Source organism: Bactrocera tryoni, chromosome 5 (assembly GCF_016617805.1).
Source record: "Bactrocera tryoni isolate S06 chromosome 5, CSIRO_BtryS06_freeze2, whole genome shotgun sequence".
Lineage (NCBI taxonomy): Eukaryota > Metazoa > Arthropoda > Insecta > Diptera > Tephritidae > Bactrocera > Bactrocera tryoni.
Window position 1 is genome coordinate 31,070,858 of NC_052503.1, and position 25,027 is coordinate 31,095,884.

Below are 25,027 nucleotides of genomic sequence, written 5' to 3' on the forward strand. Positions count from 1 at the left end.
ATTTAAGTGCTAATTTTATTATTATTACACTTTTTAAGTCCCACCTTAATATTTTATACAAAACATAATAGCTGCCTGGTTATACCAGTTGTATCCGCAGCGAAAGAAAGTTCTTTCTCAACGACGAAGGCGGTTGATTTGTGCCGCTTGATAAGCCAGCCGGGTTGTTAAACGCGCAGCAACGTGGTTTTGGTGGGTGCAAGCATTGGGGGCGTACGCGCAATTTACGCAAATGGGCAGTGGCGGCGGCGTAATTTAAGTCAAAGAAATTATGCTGCGACTCATTAAAAGCGGACAGTTGAATGCTGCAGCAAACGGTGCATGTAGATAAGGGCTGGGGATTTTGCCAACTTCAAAGCGCCTCAAGGATGCAAAATATTAAAAAAAATAATAATAATAAATCAATAAAATTATAAAGTAGAAGAATTAGATATGAAAATTAATAAAAATTTATTTTAAAAATTTCAACAAAAATTAGAAAGGCTGCAACAAAAACTTCGACGCGCTATGAAAAGCTTAGACCAAAAATTCGACGTTATAGCGCTCAGCTTTCAAGCAAATACTGCAAAGAATGAAAATTAAAACAAAATTTTTCTAGAAGTACGTAAATAAGGCAGCATGTATAGCAAAATTTGCGTATTTGTTTGTTGTTGTTTTACTGGTAGACGCGTCTTGCCTAATGATGATTTTTAGCCTCCAATGGTTAATATTTTAAGTAATTCGCCCTAAAGCACCAGCAGTCACAAAGTCAAAGTCATAACAACACACAGCACATACATAAGTATATATGTATATATGCATATATATATAATACAACAACAATATAGTATACAATCAAATATTAAGTGGTAAATGTACGCACTTGCGTAAAGCGCTGCTCACTCGGCAGGCGGACAGTTCGTTGGTAGGTGGCGGTCAACAGTCGGCACACGGCAAGCGACGCTGAGGTAATCGGTGATCGAATGTCTGAGCGACTAGCAGCTAGACCAGACATATAATTAGCATAAAATGAGGAGCTTAGCTGAGGCTAAAATGGTGATTTACATAGTGTATAAGAGGGAAGAAGAGGTAAAAGTAAAACGGGCGAACGAAGCTATACAGCTCAGAAAAAATCAAAAAATCGAATATTGCGAAATTAAAAAATAGCAAAATATAAAAAAAAATAAAAATGGAAAAAACAACAATAGTTAAAAAAATATAAAAAACAACCACAATAAAAATGAAGAAAAAAACAACAACAACAAAAATGAAAAGTCTACAACGACAAAATGAAAAAGTCAACAACAATGAAAAACAACAACAAAATGAAAAGGCAAACAACAAAAATTAAAAAATAATTAACAAACAACAACAAGCACCAAAAGGCCAAAAAACTTTGAATATGCAAAATTTGAAAAAATAAATGCTTTGCAAATGTTCGCAAAATTGTTTTGCTTCTTTTTTCTACCTACGTTTCGCATTTTTTCGCTCATTTATTGCTTTTGGTCTCTAGACGTTCATTTTAGATTGCCTAAATGTGGCAATTAGGCACACAAATTGCCGTCAACTGTAATCGTTGTGGCAATTAATAAAGATTTTTAATTAATGTTGCAAGCTGTTTGTGACAAAGTTTGTAATTTGTTGTTGCTGTGATTGTTCGTTTGGTTAATTTGTAATTTAAATATTGCTTAGCGATTTTTTTGCTTGGGGAGGTAAGATGCCGATAACGGTTTTTAATATTCATGCATTTTAGCTAGTAGAAAAATATATATAACTAAACAAATAATAAATAAAATACATTAAAAAAATAAAAAAAATGTGTGAGATTAAAAATAAATATTTATCGAAAAATATGTATACAAATTTTTGAGATATTAAAAGTCTGCATGGTAAGATTTTGGGGGGAAAAATTGAAATAAGAAAAAAATTTTTAGAAAATATCAGTAAAAAATATATAAATGTATATACATATATAATATTGAAAGTCTGTAAGGCGAAATTTTGTTGAAAAATAAAATAAAAACAGTTAAACAATTATTCTAAAAGAAATAACTAAAATATTAAAAGTCTGTAAAGTCAAATCTTGATAATAACAAAAAAAAAAAATAAATAAGTTAAATTATTATTAAAAAAATAAATATTTAAATAAAGTCTTGTGAAAATATAAGAACAAAAAAAATTAAAGAATATTTGAAGACAAAAAAGCCGTGTCAAATTTTATTTAAAAAAAATAAAATTAAAACAAGATTTTTATTTTTTAATTTTAATAAAGGCATTAAGAAAATGTGTTTTTAGACTAACATAAATAATTATAGTTTTTATAACTTTTTTTTATTTAATTTTAATTTAAAAAATTTTATAATTAGAAAAAAATCTTACAAAAAATAATTGTAAAATTTTTTAAAAATCGACACATTTTGAATACTTTGTTGTTGTTGTTGTTTTGATCACACTATCACTTTGAAACTGCCACCTAACATGCCACACTTGCATTTTTCAACCACACTTGCCATCAACTACAGTTAAGTTTGCCGCACAACTACACATATAACGCCAGACATCAACACGGCCACTAACAACAACAATGACAACAACAACGACCACTTGCAAGTGGATAATTTCATATAATATCAATTTCCTGCTACTCTTTTTCCAAGCGTCGCTGCTGATTATGGTTGCGGTCGTTGTTGGTTATTGTTGTTGCAGCTGACACAGCAATCACCGCCTACTTTTTGCGTGTTGTTGTAAATAACTTGACTGGATGTTGATTGTGGCACTGCAGCGTTACTGCTACCGTTGAGGCGCTATTTGTGTTGCAGATGCACTTTTTATTATTTTTGTTGTTGGTGTTCTACTACCCTTGTTGCCTTTGTGGCCACTGCTGTTGGCTGCCCGAACTGTATTTGTGCAGAAATTACAACCAAATTCAATTGTAAATGCAGTTTATCTGCTGCCATAGAGGCGGATCAGTGGCAGCAAAATGCGTTGCTCCCCTTATTGTTGCTGTTGTTGTTGCTTTAACTGCAATCATGTTGCACATTTTTCTTCAGCGTACTGCTTTTAGTGCATGCCACTTTTTATGCTCATTTACTGCTTTTGTCTTGTGTTATACAGCCCAACTTCTTTGTTATTGTTGTTGTTGCTGCTGCTGTTTCCATTTCGTTGCATAGTTTTTTGTTTGCAGCAGTCGATTATAATTATTTGCGCAATATAGCCGTGTGGCTTGTTGCAATCTGTTGGCTGTAACTTGGTCAACACACACAAAAACAAGAATAACAACAAAAACAATAAGTGGCAAGCTTGTGAAAAAGGCACAGCGCAAAACCGAAATAAAAACTTATGCACCAAAATGGGCAACAAAAGTCACAACCAACTTCCGTTCGCAAATTGCGCTGCGCCGCAACAACAAGCAGCAATCAACAACAACGACAACAATAGGAATTGCTGCGTACACAGCGACCAGCGGCTTTTGCGCTGCAATTGGTCAGCAGTAGAGTGTGGTGTGTCGGCCTTTGCGACGTGCCACCGTCGCCGCCAACACCGGCATCATTTGCTTGCCACAACCGCATTAGCCGCCACCGCCGCCGGTAGCAAAAAGCATCGCGTGATTAAAGTCAATTTAGCAAGCGAAAATTTAACGTGCCAGCCATTACTGGCTCTTGTTGCAACAGTTGTGCTGGTAGCCACTGCTGCCGCTGTTGTTGCTGCTGTTGTTGTCGTTTGCATGCGATTGTTATTGCATGCAACAGCGCCAACATGCGTACGCAGGCGACTTGAAAATGATCCTGTCGTCATCTGTTGCAATGCCGCACTTAATATCGGTCGTGTTGTTATTGTTGTTGTTGTACACTTAGCTGTGTATTGCTTGCAGTGGCAGTGATCACGCCAACCACCAACCACCAACCAACCAACCAACCAACTGACCAACTGTGCCCCGGCATTCATTCAATTGGAGCACAAGATGCCACACTTGCCACTGCTGCTGCCACTCAAGCATTTTCATGCCACTTTACTAGCAGTTGCGCTGTTAGCGTTGTTGTTGCTATTTGGCATTTTGTTTTAGCCGCTATTCGGTAGCCGCTTTGTGTTGGCAGCGATAGTTTTCTGCTAAATTAAACCATTGCCATGTTATTATTACGAGCAAGCGGCGAGATTAGCATGTTGAAGGCGCCGCCGCCAGTGTACGTGCCACAAATGCGGCGCGCGCAAATGGCTTGCGTAGCACAAAGTGCAAACTGCCTCGCGCAACCTGAATGTTGCAATGCATTGTGTGTCGGTGGTGGTGGTGGTGGTGCTGGCGCAATACCGACTCAATTAAATAAGCAATGTGGCAGGATCAAGCGCAGCTGGCCGGCGGCAATTGGTAGCGCAGTAGTGCAGCTAGTCGTTGCTTTTGCTTCACCTAGTGGCTTTTATTAATTTTATGCCATTTATTTGCGCCTTCGCTGTTGCTTGCATGCAACTAGGTCGCCATGCCGCGTTCCGCGCGTATTGCAAGGGTGTAAAGTGCGCGCGCATGCGTCGACGCCTGCCCTACAATTGCAACAAAGTGACTACTGAGTGCTTGCGCCGCCAACTAATATTGACTAAAGCGCAACGCTTAGGATTAGCGCGGCGCCAGCGCGTTAATTTCACGCGAATTGCCTGCCTTTTCAGCATTAGTGCCCGCTGCCGCCGTGTTGCGCGCTCGCTTCGTGCTTAACGCGCCGACGCGCATTCATTTCGCTTAGACAATACTTAAGTAACGCTTATGAATTTATCGCCTGCAAGTTGGTCGCGCATAAAAATCTGCTGTTTATTGCCATTTGATAGCCGCTGAAGCTACTGTGGCAAATGCGCGGCCATGCGCATTGTGAAAAAATATGAAAAATAACAATTAGGAAAATGTTTCCTCGTATCTACGCGTTCGAAGTGGAAAATTGCACTATAGTATAACAGCCGGCAAGGCAAATATGTTAATTTGCGAAGTTAATAAACAATAATTGTTTGGCAAATTATGGCGCTTTTAGTGCGTCACAGCGCGATTTGTGTGCTAAATTCATTGTAATAGATAAAAATGGCGAGCGCTTTGGAAAATTACACCGGCGCTAATGTGTCTAAAGGCGGAAGCAAATTGTTTTGGATTTCTTTCATAGCAAGCGCGGGATGAAAGGGGGTTTTAAATGTCTAATAATAAAAAAATTTTAATATTGTTATGTAAAAATTTTAGAAAAAAAACCAAAACTATTTCGAATATACTTTCGAGGTTTTTTTTCGATAATGAGTTTATTAATTCAAAATATTTAGTAAAATATGCCAATTTATACAACCTATATTGCTAGATTGTTATTCTCTTAAAGTAAAAAAATTAAATGGAAACTGGAAATTATTAAAGGACTTGATATAAAAAAGTAATAATAAATAAATAAATACTTTTTTTGTTATAAAATTATTCAACTAACAGACTATAGTACGCAATTTTTGGAAGCAAAAAAAAATTATAATATCTCTACCTTGTGTTGGTATAAAATATCTTCGATTTGAGGCTGTTGTTTCCTTTTCATTGGCTCCTTAGTTTTGTGTAGTTTGTTCGATTCACTTCTCTGCAACGCTTGCGTATCACAGACAGCTGTAAATATAAAGTTTTTCAATATGTGGTCCGACGACATGGCAACATAAAGAGCGCGCCGTTTTCAGCAGTGTTTTACCAACTTCTTGCTCTTCGGAGCCTAAAGGCTTTTGCGGCCTGGTGCATGCTTGGTAGTCAACAGTGTTGATCTTATTTATCGATATTCTCCTACCGGCGTGTCATTTTCTATATCCATTTTAAACTTCTACCTAAGCTTTCATTAGTTTATGGTTCAATTCTGTTGTTTCCTTCTTTATTATTTTTGTTTGTGAGGCAGATGGGTACCGTTTCATGATACTTTTCTACATTTATTACCTGGTAATTCCTCATTTAGTACAGCTGGTATGTAGACCAAGCCTACTGCTTCTCTATTAAGATTAAATACATTTATATGGAAAATGTTTTCAAAATGCTGTAACAATTAGAAAGTAGAGATTTTAACGAAAAAAATCGACCCAAAATCTTTTTAAAAGTCCAATATTTTGAGGTGAGAGTTTTCGATTGAAAATAAAGGTCCCTTTTCGTGATGATGAAAAAATAAATATTTTAAAGCAAATAGGTTACAGCGTGTTTGGGACTTGAAAGGTTGACGTGGGCGCCAAATTTATAAAAAAAATTGCGAAAGATATGAAAATAAAGAATAAAAAATATTTTTTTAGTTTTAATATTATTCGTTTAAATTTGATTTCCACAAAAATTTTGGGGTTATGTGAAAAAGGTGTCAAGGCAAAAGTTCTTAATAAATTTTTTACCTATAATTTTGGTATCTAACTGAAATATAACCGTAATTTTGCTATTTAACCCGTAGTTTTGTTAAAAATCGCATTAAACTGCCTACAAGACTGTGAAATTCAACTAAAAATTTGAACGTTTATTTAAAAAAACAAACAAAACATTACCGCTTATTTAAGAAGAGCAATTACAATAGTGTTATTTAAAGTAATCATCGGAAGCTCTAACATTTTGGCTTCTTTATGGAAATTTCTTGATATCATCTCAAGTCTGTGCTAATGTGAAGCGTACTCCAGTGAATGTGTGCTGCATCGATCGGGAAGATGGTAGGAAGAAGGTGCAAGATCTGTACTAAAAGGTGGGTGAGGCAAACTTTCTGGCCGCCGTTTTCCAAACAGCTTTTAAGCGTTCTTTCAACATGAAGCCGATAATTGTCGGGATGAGAAAGCATTGCCTTGTATCTGGTCACAAATTCCGAGCGTTTTACAGCAATCGAAAAGCAAAACAAAAATTAAATGCAAAGTAAACAAAAATCATATATGTTTGCATGTTTTGGAGTTAAAAAAAATTTTTAATTTAAAAAAATTATAGCACAGACCTTATATACTACTACAGTGCAACCATTGTACTGAGGAATTGTATTGCAAAAAAATTCTGATTTATTAAATTTTTCACAGCCATATTTATTATAAGGTTTATTAGAGCGACAAAAGCGTCAAAAACTGGACGTTCTATTTCATCTTAGCTTCTCTTAAGCAACAAACAAGCATGAATATCTATATTGCCAAGCCGTTGAACCTCTAAAATAAAAAAATACTCATAAATTTGATGCACTTTCCTTTGTAATTGAGTGCCATTATAGTATAAAAAAAATATTTTTTTTTACTAAAACCATCTTGACCTTAAATTTCCATAAGCCACAAATACAAATATATATTTCTATGCTTCAAAGCGCTTAACCTGTTTTTATATTATATTTTAATTATTTTCATTTAATTAAAAAAAAATATTTATAAAAAATAAGGTCTAACCTAACTCAACCTAAGAGTCAATGGCACCTATAACTTATCACACGACTGCGAAGAAGTTTCACGGTAGACAACGAAGTAATAAAAGAAAAACGATGCCAACTTACTAATAAAACTATAAACCTATAAAACAACAGCAATTCAATTAGAAATTCGCAAAATAATAAAACGAAGCCATTAGCCAAGTTTGCTGTTATTAACAATGTTAATAGTAATTGCTAAGCATTTGTATATAAGCACACAAATACATATATTTATTATCTGTACATAAAATATATATTTACATATAGTATATTTATACCATATACCCACATATATCGATTTGCTATTTGACTTGTGCAGGCAGCAAAAAATTTGCAATTACACCGACTCCACCCTGTGACCACCTTCAAGGCACATATTTACCAACTGCATACCTGAAACTCTAAATAAATAAATAAATTAAGGCAACAAAGTCGCCAAACGACAGCAATTGACAATAAACGAGCGCGCTACATACAAACATTGTATGGAGTAGACCGTTTAATGCGCTTTGTCACTGCCTTAACGACGCGTACATTGTTGTTGTAGACGCGACGCAGCGCGGCGCTTGAGTCGAAGTACAATGAACGCGACTAAGAATGCATAGACAAGGCAGTGAACGCGCAATCGATCGAACGTTGGATCGAACAAACGCTTGGTGGTTCGTTGACAGGCTGGCGAGAGATCAAAGGGTCAGCAAGTGGCGACGCGACGCCAAACATAAAGCAAAGAACGCCAGCTCCTTATGATTCTAGATATTTAAGTGGGTGCCATGCGGTGGGTCGCCTACTACTTTGTTGTAAGTCTTGTAAAGCGCTTAAAAATCAGTTCAATTAAATGCTATTGCGGCGCACGAGTTTAAATTACAATGCGCCTATTTGGCTGCAGTAAAACAACGAGCGTTTGTTAGTGGTGACGCGCGCGGCAGTAATTGCGCAAAACTACAAGCGCCAAAACCAACAAAGTTTGTTTAGTAAACTAATAAATATATCACTGTTAGTTGTATGTTTGTTGTTGTAACAAAGCTTTGACACCCCAAAAAAAAGTAAAAAATTACACACCGAAAAAGCTTTTCGCGCTCCTGACAGCGGCGCACCAACAGTTATTGCTGTTGCTGCTGTGAATTTATCATTCCAAGGCGTCGTCGTTGTGTTGGTGAGCTTTTGCTGTCAATGTAATTTTTAAAAATTCACCGTTGCACATGAGCGCGCCGCTGTCGCGCTCTCGCGTATGAGCAAAATGTGCGCGCGCACACAAAGCAAAAGCGATGACTAGTTTCCACTGTGTGGGGGCGTGTCAACAAAGCGCGCGCACACACAGTCACAGTCGCGCGCTTGTAAAGCTACAATCAGCATGTAGGCATGTTGTTGTTGCTTTTGCTATTGCTTGGCTTATGTTCGGCTGTTTATTACAAGCACAGCGGTTCGTGTAGCGAAGCTGAGCGGCGCGCACGCTCATTGGCTGTTGGCGACGCCAACGCGCGGCACAACACTTGTATCGGCAATGAGCGTAGGAGTTAACGCTGCTTGTTGTTCTTGCTGCTATTTAACTTTCAACTTATCGCGCCGCTTGTGTGTTGCTGCGCAGCTGGCTCACATATTTTATTAGCCATATTTTGCGTTATGCTACAGTGCGCCGTTAATCGTACGCTCTCCTTTGACTTCTTCATTTGCTGCTGTTTGTGTTGATTTAATAAATTTCTTTTCCTTTTTCACCACCATATTTGCTTTGCATTTCTTGCGCCTGAGCGTTGCGCGCTTCGTTGACTTGTTGATGTTATTACGACACTATCAGTGCGCCATCGGCAATGTAGCTATGTGCGTATGTATATATGAAAATATATGAAACTTTAAAGCCACAACAATGTAAGTGCGCGTTGCCTTGCGTGCAGTCATAAATCTATTTGCACTCCTCCATATGTACTCAGCAACATTGTGTATGCATACATACATACATATATGTATGCTTCATGGCCATACATACATACATATTTCTGTGTACTTGCTTGCCGCGCGCTTTGTTTGTGCTTGCTGTTTGTTGTGGCTCTCGTCAACGCGATTGGCATTTTGAAGTGCATCGATGGCGTCTTCGCGGATTTGTGAGGGATCACCATTTTAATGGGCGATCAAGTGGGCGCGCATTGTGCGGATCGGTGTTGCGGTTGCAAAGTTGTTGTTGCAAGCACTTCCGTAATTGGCACTTGGGTATATTTGCTTGCATATAAAGGTATACTGCCATATATATTTGGCATTTTTATAGAAGGTTGCAATATTAAATATCATAAGTTATTAAAATAATGATTTTTCTTATTATAATACCCGTTAATAACCAGTTAACTAATCAGTTAAAATAATTAAAATTGTGAAAATATTAAAAAAAAAATATATAAAAATAAATGAATATTTTTCTTGTAACTTCAAAAAAATATCAATGAGTTTTGAAAAAAATTTAATTATTCAAAATTAAATAACAAAACATGGTAAAATACTAACATTTAACGTAATTTATACAGAAAACTAAAAAATACCAAGTAAAGATATAGCCAGTGTGTTTTCAACAAAAATAATATAAATTATAAGAATAGTTAACTATGTACATACATACCTCTGTATCTAACTTCATACACAAACTCTGCCGACATGCAAATTTGTTGTGCAACAGTAGCTGAATGCGCGCCATTTGTGATGTGGCATATACCTGTGGCACGTATACACTTACATAGATGGTGAGGTGTTGTTGGTGTTGCAGGTGTGTCGCCCATTGACATTTAATGCAACACGGCGGCAACTGCGCAAAATAAAGCCATTCATCATTTTTCGCGTAAAACTGGAAACAAAAAGTAATGTTGCACAAACAAGCAGAATATATGAAGTGGTTAGAAATATTAGAAAATATATAAACAATAAATAATTATGTATATAAATATGGATAAAAAGCGCCGCCATGGGTTACGTAACATCTGCAACAGTTGCATTTATTCAAAAGATTTTGTGGCAACATGCGGTGGGTAGAACGATGGTAAGAGGAAAAACTTTAATGATTTATTGAATTATAATTTATTTATTTTTCTGCGCTCGGTGGTGAGTTTACATATAAAATAAATGCAAATTAGCAACAACCGCTCACTTTTTTAAGCTAATAAAGATTTTACTTTTGCCACAAGAATAATAAATCAGTATAATGACTTACATATATAGACACTTAAGAGCTCTTGTAAGGAGGTCATCGTCTCTAAAAACAATATTTTGTTGCTTTTAGATAGCAAAGTCATGCATTTGCTGCTCTGTATTTAAGAAATGCGCTTAGAAACATTTTAAGCAACACTATAAGTTTGAAACATTATAGAAAACAGTACGATCAGTTTCAAAGGTAATGTATTTCATAAAAATTGCACAGAGAGTAAAAAAATATTAAAAATTTCTTTGCAACATTATCTGCAACATGTTGCAATACGTCAGAAACAAATGTTGCAAAGTGGTTGTTTTTAAATAATTTTTGCCTTAATAAATAGTCGCTAAAAATCGGAATTGCTTTATAATTAAAAATTGGAGAAATATATTGAGCAACATATGGCTTCATAAGCAATGTACTAAGCAACATTCTGCATGCATGTTGATATGAAAGAGCAAGAAGAGGTGTAAGGGTATTAACTTAATAATTTATATAGAGCAAACAAAAAAAGTCAGAATTGGTTTGCAACATGTTGCAATATTTCATACACTAATGTTGCTAAAGTTCTTTTATATAATTTTCGCTATAATAATAATTCGTAAAATTGCATATCTAGCGTTATAAGCAACATGTTGCATGTTGATATAAAACTGGCAAAGGAGGTTTGTGCGTAATGTAATTATTAAAAAACTATGAAGGTCGAAAAATTAGAAAAAAAATTGTACGCAACATGTTGCAATATTTTAGACACAAATGTTGCTAATGATTTTTTGTAAAGTTTTTGCTTTACTAAACTGGAAACGATTACTTAACTCGCCCACATACAAAAATTGACGAAACATTATTACCAACATGTTGCAATACTTCAGACACAAATGTTGCTAAAGATTTTTTTTTTTAACTTTTGCTGTACTAACCTACAATGTAAGCGAATATTTATTTCTTGTTTAATCAAAAATTAGTAACACATATTGAGCAACATGTTGCTGTACTTTTTTCACCAATCTTATTGTACGTGATGTTGGAAATTAATAACACTTTTGAAATGTAAAACAGAGCAAATCAAAAATAATATGCAAATACCGGCGATAAGAATGCGCCCACAGCCAACGGATAGCGACAACTCCAGCAGCAACAACAACCACAAGAACAACAGAATCAACAGCGTAACGAACAACCAACACTGGTGGATAATCGGCAACAGTAAAGGGTGTTTTGTCACTCAAATGACCCGCAAGCAAATATGCTTAGTGATTATGTACAGAGGACTGACACACATACAAAAACAAACAAACATATTTGCAATCGCATTTTATATTGCAATTGCAACAGCCAAGCAAGCAGGCGGACAGACGACGCTGACATTGCACCAAATGAGAATGTCAACAATTTGTTTGTATTGTTGGCAAGTATCGTGCATTTTAGCGATGTTTGTTGGGTGTTATGCACATGTACATATTTGTATGTTGTCCATCAGCGTTGTCCAGCCAAAGCGCCCACAATGCTTTTTCGCCACCAACAACAGCAACAACGTCATCACAGCGCAACGACAGTCGAGCAACCAGCCGCTGCATGAACTTGAGCTGTTGCTGCCTTCTACATTCTACTAATTTGTTCTTGTATTGTTGTTATTGTTATACATATTTTCTTGTATTGTTGTTGTTGTTATTACTTTTTGTCACACATTTTTCGCACTCACTGTTTATTTGTCGAATTTATTAGCTCCTTTTTCATGCTGCTCACTTATATGCGTTACAATTTTGAGCATGTTTGCGTATCAGCATTCGCACATGCGTGTATGTATGTGTTTATGTGCGAGTCTCTGCATGTACTGAGGTGAGTGCGTATCCACTGATCTGTTAGCGACTCTTCCTTTGTGCGCGCCAGCCGAAGATGTGTTAATATTCACTTGTATTCGCTGTTGTTGCTGATTTTGTTGTTGTTGTTGTTGTTGTTGCCGTTGACATCGCAGACATCGCTTATGTAAATAGCACAAGCGCGCTTTGTTGACTTTGTTGTCATTGTACCGTTACGCTGCTTATAATCGGCAATTTTTGGACGAGCAATTCAAGGGCGCTGCCGAGCCGCTTTTAGAACTCGTCGCTCAGACGTAAATGAGTATGTATGTGGTTGTGTGTGTGTTTGTTTGAATTTGTTTGCAAATAAATATTTCTGCTTTCGTTTGCCTTTCTTGTGGCTGTTAATTTGTCAGGATTTATTTTTGAACATTTCGTGCTGAAAATAAAACTGAAATCGCTTTTAATATCAGCCGTTGACATACTTTCATACATAGATATGTGTGTACATATGTATGTATATGTATGGTTTACAGATTTATTTATTTATGTATGTAGACATGCTAATGTGCTCATGAGTTTGCTTACATAAATATTGTATGTATGTTTACTCTTGCCTCACACCTTTTGAAAGTAATTTTTTTAGGTTCAAACATATCGATTTCGCGAATTATCATACACCAATATATGCCATATGTATGTATGTACGTCCATAATTGTATTATAATATAAATATTGACGATTAAATGTTGTACAAAGTTCAATAACTTACTAATGGCCATTGTTGCTTGTTGGTCTACGCAAATCGATCTTGAAACAAAGAATTTTTATTTTAAAATTAAAGTAATAAAAAATATAATATTTAACTAAAAAATAATAATTTTCATTTAGATTTCCAATAAAAATAGTGAGAATATATAATAAAATATTTTATTTGAAACATTTGAGCAAAAGAACTTATTTTCTAGATATCAAATTTAAAAAAAATGGAAAATTTCAATATTAAGAAAATTAATCATTTTTGCAAATTTTTGAAAATTTCGAATTTTGAAAATTTTTGGAAATTTTTAAGGTTTTCTTTTTTAATTTAACTTAATGTTCACAGACTGTAAGGATAATTAAAACAAACAATTTAAAGATTAATATTAAAATGACAAATATTAAAAAAAGTAAAATTTTTATATTTATATACTTGGTTATTTTGTTTTAAAATTTAATATAAAATTATAGATGAAAAATTTGTACCAAAAAACATTTTTCAGATTTGAAATTCAAAAAATCGGAAAAAATTAAAATTTCGTTTAAATTATATTTTTTTTTTATATCTGAAAATTTATTTTTAACAATTTTTAATTAAATTTACTATAAGAGCAATCGAAAACTAAAATTAAACTAAAAATATGGCATAATATTGAAATGAGAAATAAAAAATAAAAAACAATATAAAACTAAAACTTTCACATTTTTAACCACAAAATTGTATTTTCAATTTCCTATTTCAATAATTCCAAAAAAAACTATACTTTCATATCACAAAAAAAAAAATAATTTTTGAAAAAAATTTAAAAATTATTTTTAAAGTTTTTGATTTAAGTTATTGAGCTCAGTATATTAAAAAAATCGTAAAACTTCAATTTTAAATAATTTTTACATGTAAAAAATTTAAAATTTTTGAAACTGGTAAAAAAAAATTGAAAAATTATTTTAAAATTTTTTATATAGAACTCAGTATTTAAAAAATTTAACAACTTGAATTTTATTATATGTACTTAAAAAATTTAAAATTTTTTGGGAAAAAACATTTTTTTTTTAGAAGTTTACTAAATTTCTGAAATTGCAGAAATTGAGGAAAAGTATACTTTTATAAATAAGAAAACAAATTTTAAATAAAAAAAAATTATTTTTGAAAAGTTTTGAAAAATTATTTTTGAATTTTTTGATTTAATTTATTGAAGTTGGTATATAAAAGAATTTAAGAACTTCAATTTTAAATATAAAAAACAGGTATTTGAAAAATTTAAAATTTTGAAACAGATTTAAGAAAACTAAAATTTTTTGGGAACTTTTTTGAATTTTATTAAATTTCTGAAATTGCAAAAATTGGGGAAAATAAAACAAATATTTTTAAATAAGAAATATTATCACGTCCTTATTTACATACATACATACATATGTACATATGTCTCTATATTAGACTATGTAAAAAAAGAATTTATTTTACACTATGAGACTAAGAAACTTTGTCGGCAAACAGCTTGAAAAATAATTTTTCAAATTTTTTGTTTCGGAAACAAATTTTAAAAAGTTGAAATTTGTTGAAAGCTGGTAATAAATAAACAACCGTTTTTCTTTTTTAAAATTTTGCTTTTTAAACAAGTTTCCTTAGTAATTCTGTATTTCAAAATCTATAAGAAAATTAAATAAAATTTAAGTAAATCTAAAAAATTAAAGAAATGTTGGCCAACTACGAAACCATTAATTATTTACATCCAAAAGTGGTCATAAAGTGCCACTACAATTATTTAAAACATCTTATGTACATATATGTACATATAAATACGTGTATGTATTTATATACATGCATACATACATATATCAAAAACTAATCATATGTATATGCATACATATATACATATACATATTTATATATTCAAAAGCCTATAACATTTTGCCATAATTATGCACACACAACTCTTTCATTTGCTTTAAACTTAAATTCTTCAAAAATTTAGTAAAAAAGCTTAAGTATCGCAACAACTGAGCTTGGGTCAACAGTAATATGACAGGTCCATTCTTAATATTTTCTTTAATTATAGTGTTGCCGAAAACACCAGCTGCCCGGCAACCCTATAAAATTTGCGCAAAAAGCCTAGCAATTTGCTGCAAACAACTGCAAACACATAACTAAAGTGCACATATGTGTACATATGTATGTTATATTCCTTATATGAAATGTGTGAAGGCATGTTTACATATATGTGTGAGTGAGTGTGAGAGTACAAAAGGCAAGACGCAAATTAAGTAGATTTAAGCGTAAACGCTTTATGACACATTACACATTATCCACTTAACTCGACAAATACGCTGCCATATGCGAGCTGATATACTCACATGCATATGTATGCATGCTTATACATATGCATGCGGTAGGTACGTGTGTGTGAATTTGTACAATTTGGCAAAGTAGACAGACGGCCGGAGACGATTTCCAGTGGATTGCCGGTTAATAAAGTAGCTGAAGGAAAAAATCATGGCGCAGAAAACATGGCCACAGCGAAAAGCGAAACGAAAACAACAACAAAAAGAATTAAAAAGCGAATCAGCAGTGCAAACACACATACATAAATAGTCACTTGCTTTGGTGGCATGAAAAAAATCACGCGATGCGCTGATATCCGCTGTTGCTACTTCATTTTTCAAGCGCATTGTTGTTGTTGCTTTACTCATTTCGCCTTTCATACAAGCACATACATATGTACTTACATATATATAAGTATATTTGAGTATGTATTTTTTGCTGCCTTGCAAGGTCCTTGCTACATTCCCAACATAATTATGAAAAATTATGCGATGTGGTGCAATAAAAAAGTGTGGAAAAAATACAAAAACAAAACAGGCAAAAGCAGCCTTGTAATTTATTGTAAGCTGCTGCAACAACAACAAGCCAGCCAGCGCCAAGTGCCGCTGGGCGCCGATGAAACGGAAGCGCGGCGAGTTTCCTTAATGACAACGAGAACAGCAAGAACAAAGCAGTGAGGCAAAAAGCTCGAAGGCGGACAACAACAATAAAAACAACAATAATATCCAAAATGGCAAGTGCAATGCGCAAATAAGTGAAAGAGAAAATACTTTATTACAATTATTGCGATTTTTTATATAGTTTTTTTATTTTCTTATTTTTAATGTTCTTGTTGTTTTTATTTTTGTTGCACGAAGTGTGAAATTTATTGTTTCACAAAAGTTCCTCATTTGCGCCTTTTTGGCATATTTTTATTTGCAATTTTTTACACTTTTCATAAGTTGTTCTTGTTGTTGCTTGCTGGCGGCCACGCGGGCGTTTGCAAGGCAAAAGTTTTTGGCATGATTGTCAGCACGTTGTTTCATAATTACCCTAATTATGATTATTAATTGCACCGTTGTTTATTTGACGCTGTGCTGGCGCTTTCGGCAAGCCAACGCAACACAATAGGTTTGGGGTGAAAAAATCTAAAAAAAAAAAACAAAAAACAAATCTAAAAAAAAAATCTGAAAAAAATCTCAAAAAAAAATCAGAAATGTATCCTAAAAAAATTATCGAAAATATAAATGGCAATATTATAAGAGATATGAAAAGTTAAGTGAAATAAAAAGTAATTGCGCTTGTGGCAGTTAATTTTGCACATTTTGAACTTCAGCGACGCCGTTGAGGCGCTGTGAGATTGTTATTGTTTCTATTTTTCTTTAAGGGGAAAAAATATTTTTAAATTGAGTGGAGGGAGCGATAGAGAGAATTTCGAATTTACCGCAAAATTTTGTGGAAAAAATTTAGATTAGTTATTGAGGTTAAGGTCTTAGTCATCTACGATTTTTTGTCTATGCTTTAGTGTTTATAAAAGTTAGAGTTAGTAGTATTATAGGGGGCGTTTAAGAAACTCTTAATGTAGGTATATATTCATATAAGAGCTTACGCAACCCTGAGTTTACTATTTTTACAGCGGTTCATATATTGCTAGTAGATTTTTAAACATTCAAGCTAAATTTTTCCTACGAGCGACGAAGTTCCTCTTGTTAAATATCACCCTATCTCGAAAAACTTAAAACAAAGTTGCCTTCTGGGTGAACTAAGTAACTGTTTTTGTGGTAAACTCTGAATTTGTAATTTGACTTACATGATTTACTCTAATACTAACAAAACAAGCTCAAGTGCTTAGCATAAACTCATATTTTGTGAGTAGAGTTTAATGCCTAACGCTAAGCTTGGTGATAAACTCGAATTCTTTGAATAAATTCTACATTTTTTGTTAGTGTTTAATGCTTAACACTAAAATTATGAAAATAAACTGGAGTGCTTAGCATAAATTCACATTAATAACTAGAGTTTAATGCTTAACTCTAAGAATATCAATAAACTCGTGTGCATAATACAAAGGTTTATTTTTTAATTATCGTTAAATGCTTAAAACTAAATTTGTAAAGACAAACTCGAGTGTTTAATACAAACTCAAATTTTGTGAGTAGAGTTCGAAGCTTAACACTAAAATTGGTCATAAAATCTACCTTTTGGAATAAACTCTGTATTTATGAGTAGTGTTTAAGGACTAACTAGACTAGAGTTTAAGGCTTAAAACTAAAATTGGTTACTGAAGTACTACTGATTAACCCTAAAAGTGTCAGGACAACCTTGAGTGTTATTGCTTAACACTAAAACTTAACACTAAACTGAACTGTAGAAAAATCTTTATATTCGTAGGTAGTGTTTAATGGCTTTCTTATGAATTCATAGTAAACTCGAGTTAGTAAGTAGTGTGAAATGATAAACATTTATAAAAAATTCAGTTTAATGTCAAACTCAAATGTATCGAATAAACTCGAGTTTAGTAAATATATATATATTTAATTTTTGTATATCAAGGGTTGAATACAATAACAATATAAGGAAATTTACTGCAGAAAATAGGTTCAAAACTCGAAATGAACTCGTCGAAAATAAAAATAAGCTTGACGATGCAATTACAAAAACAAACTTGAACTTTAAAAAGTTCAAAAATTACATTCATTTTAGTTAAACTCTACTCAATCCCCAAATATAAGATTTTCATTATTTTTTTATTCATGGTTTCATATCACTCATTTATTTTTTTTATGAAATTAAAATGGAAAATTGCATTTAGCACAAATTATTGCAGTTTGGTTAAACAATTTTGCCAAGCACCCAAATATTTGCTCCTCTTTAATCGTAAATTTTGCGCGCCTGTGGCTGGAAAGTGGTTGCTACACAATGCGGATTTAAAAGTAGACGCAGGTGGACAGTGAATTTACAATTTTGAAGTGGCGTGGAAATGTAGCAAGTGAGAAGAAATTGCATGAGACCGATTGTAATAGACTTTTTTTGCTATAAAAATATTCTAAAATAAAAGAAATTATATTTTTATTATTAAGATCGGAAGAGCACACAATTTAATTAAAAATAATAATTAAATATAATTAAATAAAATTAATTTTTATTAGTTAAATTGAAAATTAAATTTTTTAAAATTAGAATTTCTTAATTAAAATTGAAATTAAATTATTAAAAATTAAAATTTATTAATTATAATTAAATTTAAAAAAATTAAAAAAAATAAAAATTTATTCATTAAAATTAAAGTTAAATAATTAAAAATTAGAATTGAGCACGCCTCAGAGCATGTGAGCTCTGAAATTTTTAAAAAATATTTCATTTTCAATTTCTGTGTCTCATCCACCCGCTAACTCACGAATATGTACCGTTAAACCACATTGCGGATATCATTTCCTTTATTATTCTGCATATTAAGTTTCCCGCGAAGTTTATCCATTTAACCGCATTACATTCATAAAAACTTTTACGCTATCACTGATAATCCCGCCGATTGCCCGGCAAAACCCAAGCAAAACTACAAAAAAAAAATAAACAAAAATCATACAGACATTAAAAACCAGCAAGCAAGTGTTGTTTTTGTTATTGCTTTTTGTAATTTTGTTTGCCGTTAGTTGAAGCTGCAACACCGGTGCACTTCATCGAGTCCATTAAAACTCATCAACAACACGACGGCACACAATCAGCACATGTGGCAGGCGGGTGTAGCAACAAAGAGAAGCAAAAGAACAAAAGCTGCAGTCAACAATTTGCCACATCAACACATGCGCCAAAACACACACACACCCGCGCAATGTGGCTTGCTGACATGCTGCCTTGTACGCGGCCAGCCATAAGGCGCACGTGTTGTAGTTATTTTTGTTGTTTTTGTCAACATTTGCTATCGCAGTTGTTGCTATTGTTGTAATATTTATTTCACCTTCATCGCTTTCAGTAAGCTCAACGTTGTGTGCGAGAGCGCGCTGCGCTCAGTTGGGGCAAGGTCCTTTCATCGTCCATATGTCCTTTCACCTTCGTGCGGCACGAGGCAGTCAAGCAATTGTTTACAGTAAGCAGACCTTTAGCCGCACACAGAGTTTACTCTTCAGCTGACATGAGGTGCTTGCCACACACAAATGAAAGCAATATGGGCGAGCGTGCCAAGAAAAGTGGCAAGAAGTTGGCACAAGGACCAAAGGACTAGCCGGTTGCCGGCGCACCGTGTTGCAAGTGAGCGCACACACAGCTCCCTTGCCAGTATAAACAAGAATAGTTGTCTGTATGCCAGTGTGTAACTATGTAGCGAAGTCAATTGCGGGCGTTGTTGCCACAACTGCTATTTAGAGCAATATTTGGTGGCAAGACGAGGCAGCGCGGCCTGTGCTGCACAAATATACACAATATCCATATATCACGAGGATAAGCGCAATGCAGCAAACGTCGTCATGGCTAACACAAATGCCAGCAACAATAACAACAGCAACTACTACACCTGTGCTTGCAACATCTTTCAACGTGCGAAATTGCTTGCGCACACGCCTCCTACTACACGAGGCCGGCTTGTTGCAAGACATGCAGCAGCAGCTAACTTACAAAGCGCCTCGTGCTTATACTTTTGTTGCTGTTGTTGTATTTCTTTCCCAACCCGGCACTTCACCTTAAATTTCGAGCGCGTTGATTACTTCTGTCTAACCTGCTTCCCTATCGTCTGCTATCATCTCGGTAACAACAAGCGCCGATAAATTGTCGCATCATAGCCATCCTCAAGTCCACAAGTCCATTGATTTAGGCCCGAGCGTGCGTCAGTCGTGGTTTGGTTGCATGAGTTTGGCGTTGCGCCCAACCTATTGTCACACGGCTGAGTGCCCAAAATCAACTCGGTTTGCCACCCCGTGTGGCAGCAATGGTCACAAGCGCGCTGCGCTGCACTATGTGGACAGCACCTCAATGGGTTGTGGTTCCGGGTGTAAGTTGGCGGTGTTGTCGGTGTTGGCGCTGGTCAGGCAAGTGTAATAAATTTGCGCACCATAAAATCTTTGCGGAAAAATAAAGTATCCAGCCAGTCAGTCGAGGCAGGCAGCCCGGCGTCCAGGCAGCCATGCAATGGCTACTTTGCCGCCGTTGCAAGAGCGCGCGTGTGTCTGCTGTGTGCCGCCTTCTGTGGCAGCAACAGCAGTGGTGGCAGGAAAAAAGATTTTGTCGCCGCCGAGTCAACGCAGCGTAAACTGAAGCAAAAGTTAGTGATGTTCGCAGAGGATTTATGGTGCACACGCTGATTCGCTAGCTGGTGTAGTTGACTGTGTGCGCTTGTCGGGTCAGTAGGGCCTTTTGGGGGCATGCCAACGTCAACGCACAGCAAATTGCTTTGCAGAGTAGGAAAAAAACTGCGAAAAAAGGAAATTTCTGCTGACAGTAAACTTTATTATTTCGACTTGTTTTGATGCATCAATGATTTCCATTTGACTTTATGTGTATTAGGTGGACCTAGTAATGCTAGGATGGACTTAAATATAACTTACTTTAAGCTTAACTAATTTTTTCACTTAACTGCAATTTACTGACATCGCATTTTCCTCTTATTCCTTACAGATCACGCCGCGTTTACAACAAATGCCACAAGCTTGCCGCAACAACAGAGTTGAGCACTAGCATAGACACTGCCCGTGCAGTGTAGACAACAAGGTTTACGTGCGAGACACAGTGCGCGCATTTTAATTAACATAAACCTGACATAAACACCCCGAAAACGCGGCGACCTGATGACTATGGCAGAAGGCACCGACCCCATGGGGCATCAGGCGGGCTCCCATCACAACCACCATCACACCCATCACAATCAACACAGCCACCAGCACCAGCACCAGCATCCGCATCATCAGCATCCGCACCAGCAGCAGCTGCATCAGCGCCAACCAACGTCACATCCTCATTACGCGCCTTATGCTGCCGCTGCCGCCGCCGCCGCCGCTGCGGCACATATGCAACAGTATCCGTTGCCGCAACATTTGCCATTGGCGCTTAGCTTGCAACAGCAGGCTGCTGCTGCGGCGGCGGCGGCCGCGGTGGCCGCTGAGCATGTGAACAACAATCAGCCTTTCGTGGCCAACAACAATGTGCCGTGGAAGCAGCGCAAGCGGAAACGCTTGTCGGCCGTGTTGGATAAATTGCATAATCACAACAATAACAATAATAATAACAACAACAGCAGTGGTGGTGGCAGCATGCATAATGATGGCGGCGGTGGCGGCAGCAATAACAATAACAACAACAATGTTGGTGAACACGGTAATCACAATCACAGTCATGCGGAGCCGATGGACGGCGATGAGGATGTCGAGAATGAGGCTAATTATAAGCACAACAACAATAACAGCGGCGGCAACAATAATGTGTGCGCGAAACGTCAAAACTGCGGCAACGATAGCGGGAAAGCGTTAACGCGTAACAAGCGCACCATCAGTGAAGTAAGCGGTGATGAGGCTGAGGCCGAGGCTGAGACGGAAGCCGATGTCGATGCGGTGTCTGAAGATTTATCTCTTGAAAATGATAGTCCACGCATCAGCATGAGTCCACTGCAGTTGGTCTCGACACATGATAGTCCATCCGGTGGTGCTGCGTCACAACATCCCGCTGTCGCCGCCGCTACAACGACACCCAGCGACAATCCGCTGCATGTCGACATCAAGACTGAGCACATGCATAATCCCTATGACCGTTACTTTCCCATACCGTCGCCGCTCTTTGGCTACTACTTACATACCAAGTATTTGAATGAGGTGTTTCGCCGACGGCAGGATCTCTACACATCACCAATGCAGCATACACCTTCGTCGATCGCTTCATCGATTGCTGATGAGACCTCACCGACAAGCTTGCCAAATGCCGGCGCTCATCTCGACCATCCGCCTCCGCCATTTCCACCAACCTCCACAGCTACGGCACGTGTTGCAGTCGGCGGTCCGGGGCGTTCACCACCGCCCGCCGTCACCGTCGCACTACCCTCGCCACCACGTAGTGACTCGTCGCTCACTGCTGCCGCCACAGCCAATACACGTTGCAGCCCTTCGCCGGCTACGCAAGCCAACACTTCGGATCCGGCCATAATGCCGCCACCACAAGAGCGTCCATTGGATTTGTCTGTACGCAGCGGTGGCAATACGCCCACCTATGAGCTGATGGGTGGCAAAAAGTACAAATCGCCCTCACCTTTGCCGGCGACCACACTGATGTTGCCACCAGCGCAGCAACCCGTTTCGGCTACGGTGAGCGCCGCTTCGATGTCGCCAAGCCAAAGCACGTTGAAAACGAGCCCAGCCAATAGCAGCAACCACAGCGCCAATCATGCACCGTTAGCCAGTTCTCCAGCACCTGTTTCGCCGTACGCTGCCGCTGCTGCTGCTGCACATGCTGCTGCCGCCGCGGCCGCAGCTATGATCAAGCTCGAAATGCCAATACATCCATTGCATCCGCACGCACCCACCACCACGGTGGGCGTGCCCGTGATCAAGGGTGACGTCGCATCGCCCACCACTAAGGAATCGGTCGCATGGCGTTACAATCTCGACGTCTCACCCGTGGTGGAGGAGATGCCACCCGGTTCGGATGTGGCTTACGTCTGTCCTGTTTGTGGGCAGATGTTCTCGCTGCACGATCGCCTAGCCAAACATATGGCATCGCGCCACAAATCGCGTAATCCTGCCAATGATATCACCAAAGCCTACTCGTGCGAGGTGTGTGCGCGCTCATTCGCACGCTCTGACATGCTGACACGCCACATGCGTCTACATACCGGTGTCAAACCGTACACATGCAAAGTGTGTGGTCAAGTGTTCTCACGTTCCGATCATCTGTCTACGCATCAGCGCACACACACCGGCGAGAAGCCGTACAAGTGTCCACAATGTCCGTATGCCGCGTGCCGTCGGGACATGATCACACGCCACATGCGTACACACACGCGTTACGAGACACAACAGCGTGGCGGTGGTGGTGGCGCAGCTGGCGGTGGAGGTGAGCTGGGTGGACCCTCCAAGTCACCGCTGCCACTACTCGCCGACATGAAGATGAACTTACCAATGCTGTTGAAGAGCGAGGAGTTGGCGGGTAAATCACCGATGCACAGCGGTATCGGCGGTTCCATGCCGATCGTGGTGAAGACAGAGAGCGCTTAGTGGCGGCTGCGACGCGCATACAGAGGCTGCAAGACGTAGAAGCGCGCGTGTTGGCTCTCCCATGGAGGGCTGCTTCGAGGAGTCGGAACAGAAAGACACTTGTAGGAGACAACGGCAGACGTAAACGTAAGATATGAAATGACAAACTATATAGTTTAAGCGTAGAGAGTAGCTAAGTAACGTGTACGTGAGAAGACGTAGACTAAAAAAAGATAAAATTTATATTTTATTTTTCGAAAATCTCTTTGTGAAGACTGAGACTAATTTAAGCATAACAAAATGAATTTAAAGAAAATTTTCATTTTTAAGTAAACATATTGAAATTGAATGCGAGAGTTGCTTCGTACAGGTGCTGGCCAACAAAATTTGGCGAGTTGCCTAACTTGAGTGTAAAAAGCTGATAACTGTGTGGTGAGCTTGTGATTGCTCTGGTGAATTCGGAAATTTGTGTAGAAAAGTTTGTACTATTGTCAGCATAATTGACAGTTGTGCGAGCTTTTTGTAAAAGCTTTTTTAGTGAATGCGTTTTTAGTGAAAGCTCTTTAAGTGGAAGCTGTTTTAGTGAAAGCTTTTCTAGTGAGTGATTTTTTATTTAAAGTTTTTCTTAATGAAAGCTTTTCATTACAAATTAATTTAGTGAAAGCTTTTTAGTTAAAGTGTTTTAGTGAAAATTTCCTGCTCACCTTTACATTTTATCACTTATTACTGTCACGAACTATTATGAAGTATATGAAGTAAAGCTTTGACACTTCATGTTTTCATTAAAAAAGATTTCGTAGCTTTCTTTTATCAAATATTTTCACTTTCGCTATTATTATAGCATGTAGTGGGTTTTCATGAGCTTTATTTCGATAAAAGTTATGAGCTTTCACTTTTTCTTTGTTGAAGTTTTTCACTATTATTATAGCGTCTATTGAACTTTCCTTCATTAAAGCTTTTGACTTATACTTTTAATACGCCGTGTGCCGAGTTTCATGAGCTATTTTCAAAGACGCCTTCGAGCTTTCACCTTTTTCATAAAAATTCATCTGACTCGCATTTTTATTGTAACGTGTCTTGAGCTTTACTTCATTAAAGCATTTGACTTACAAAGCCGTGTGTGAAACTTTCGTGAGCTTTTTTCGATGAAACCTTCGAGATTTTACATTTTTTCATAAAAAATTTTGACTTGTGCTATTATTATAGCGAGCTTTTTTGATAAAAGTTCTGATCTTTCACTGTTTTCTTAATTTCCATAACTCGCCCACGCATTTATCAGCAATTCGGCCTAAAATTTGATATTTTAATTCAACAAATGTAACAATTAAGACAAATGGTTGTGAACAGCAATTCAGCATTGTTAGATATTCTCTGAGCACAAGTAGTTTTATCGCTCTCTCTTTCTCTTTCACTCACTCTCCCTCTTTCATAAACACATTCATCGCAAAACAAACAAGCTAGACAAT

General features: G+C 36.7%; 1 protein-coding gene across 1 annotated transcript in view; it reads left to right on the top strand.

The window, feature by feature from the left end:
• LOC120777635 overlaps positions 1-24,153 on the top strand; it is a 118,106-nt gene extending 93,953 nt beyond the window's left edge. The window contains exon 3 of the mRNA XM_040109087.1: positions 21,001-24,153. Coding sequence (XP_039965021.1) covers positions 21,171-23,582 — 2,412 coding nt within the window. The 5' untranslated portion in view covers positions 21,001-21,170 and the 3' untranslated portion in view covers positions 23,583-24,153. The remainder of the gene's footprint in view (positions 1-21,000) is intronic.
• The last annotated feature ends 874 nt before the right edge of the window (positions 24,154-25,027 follow it).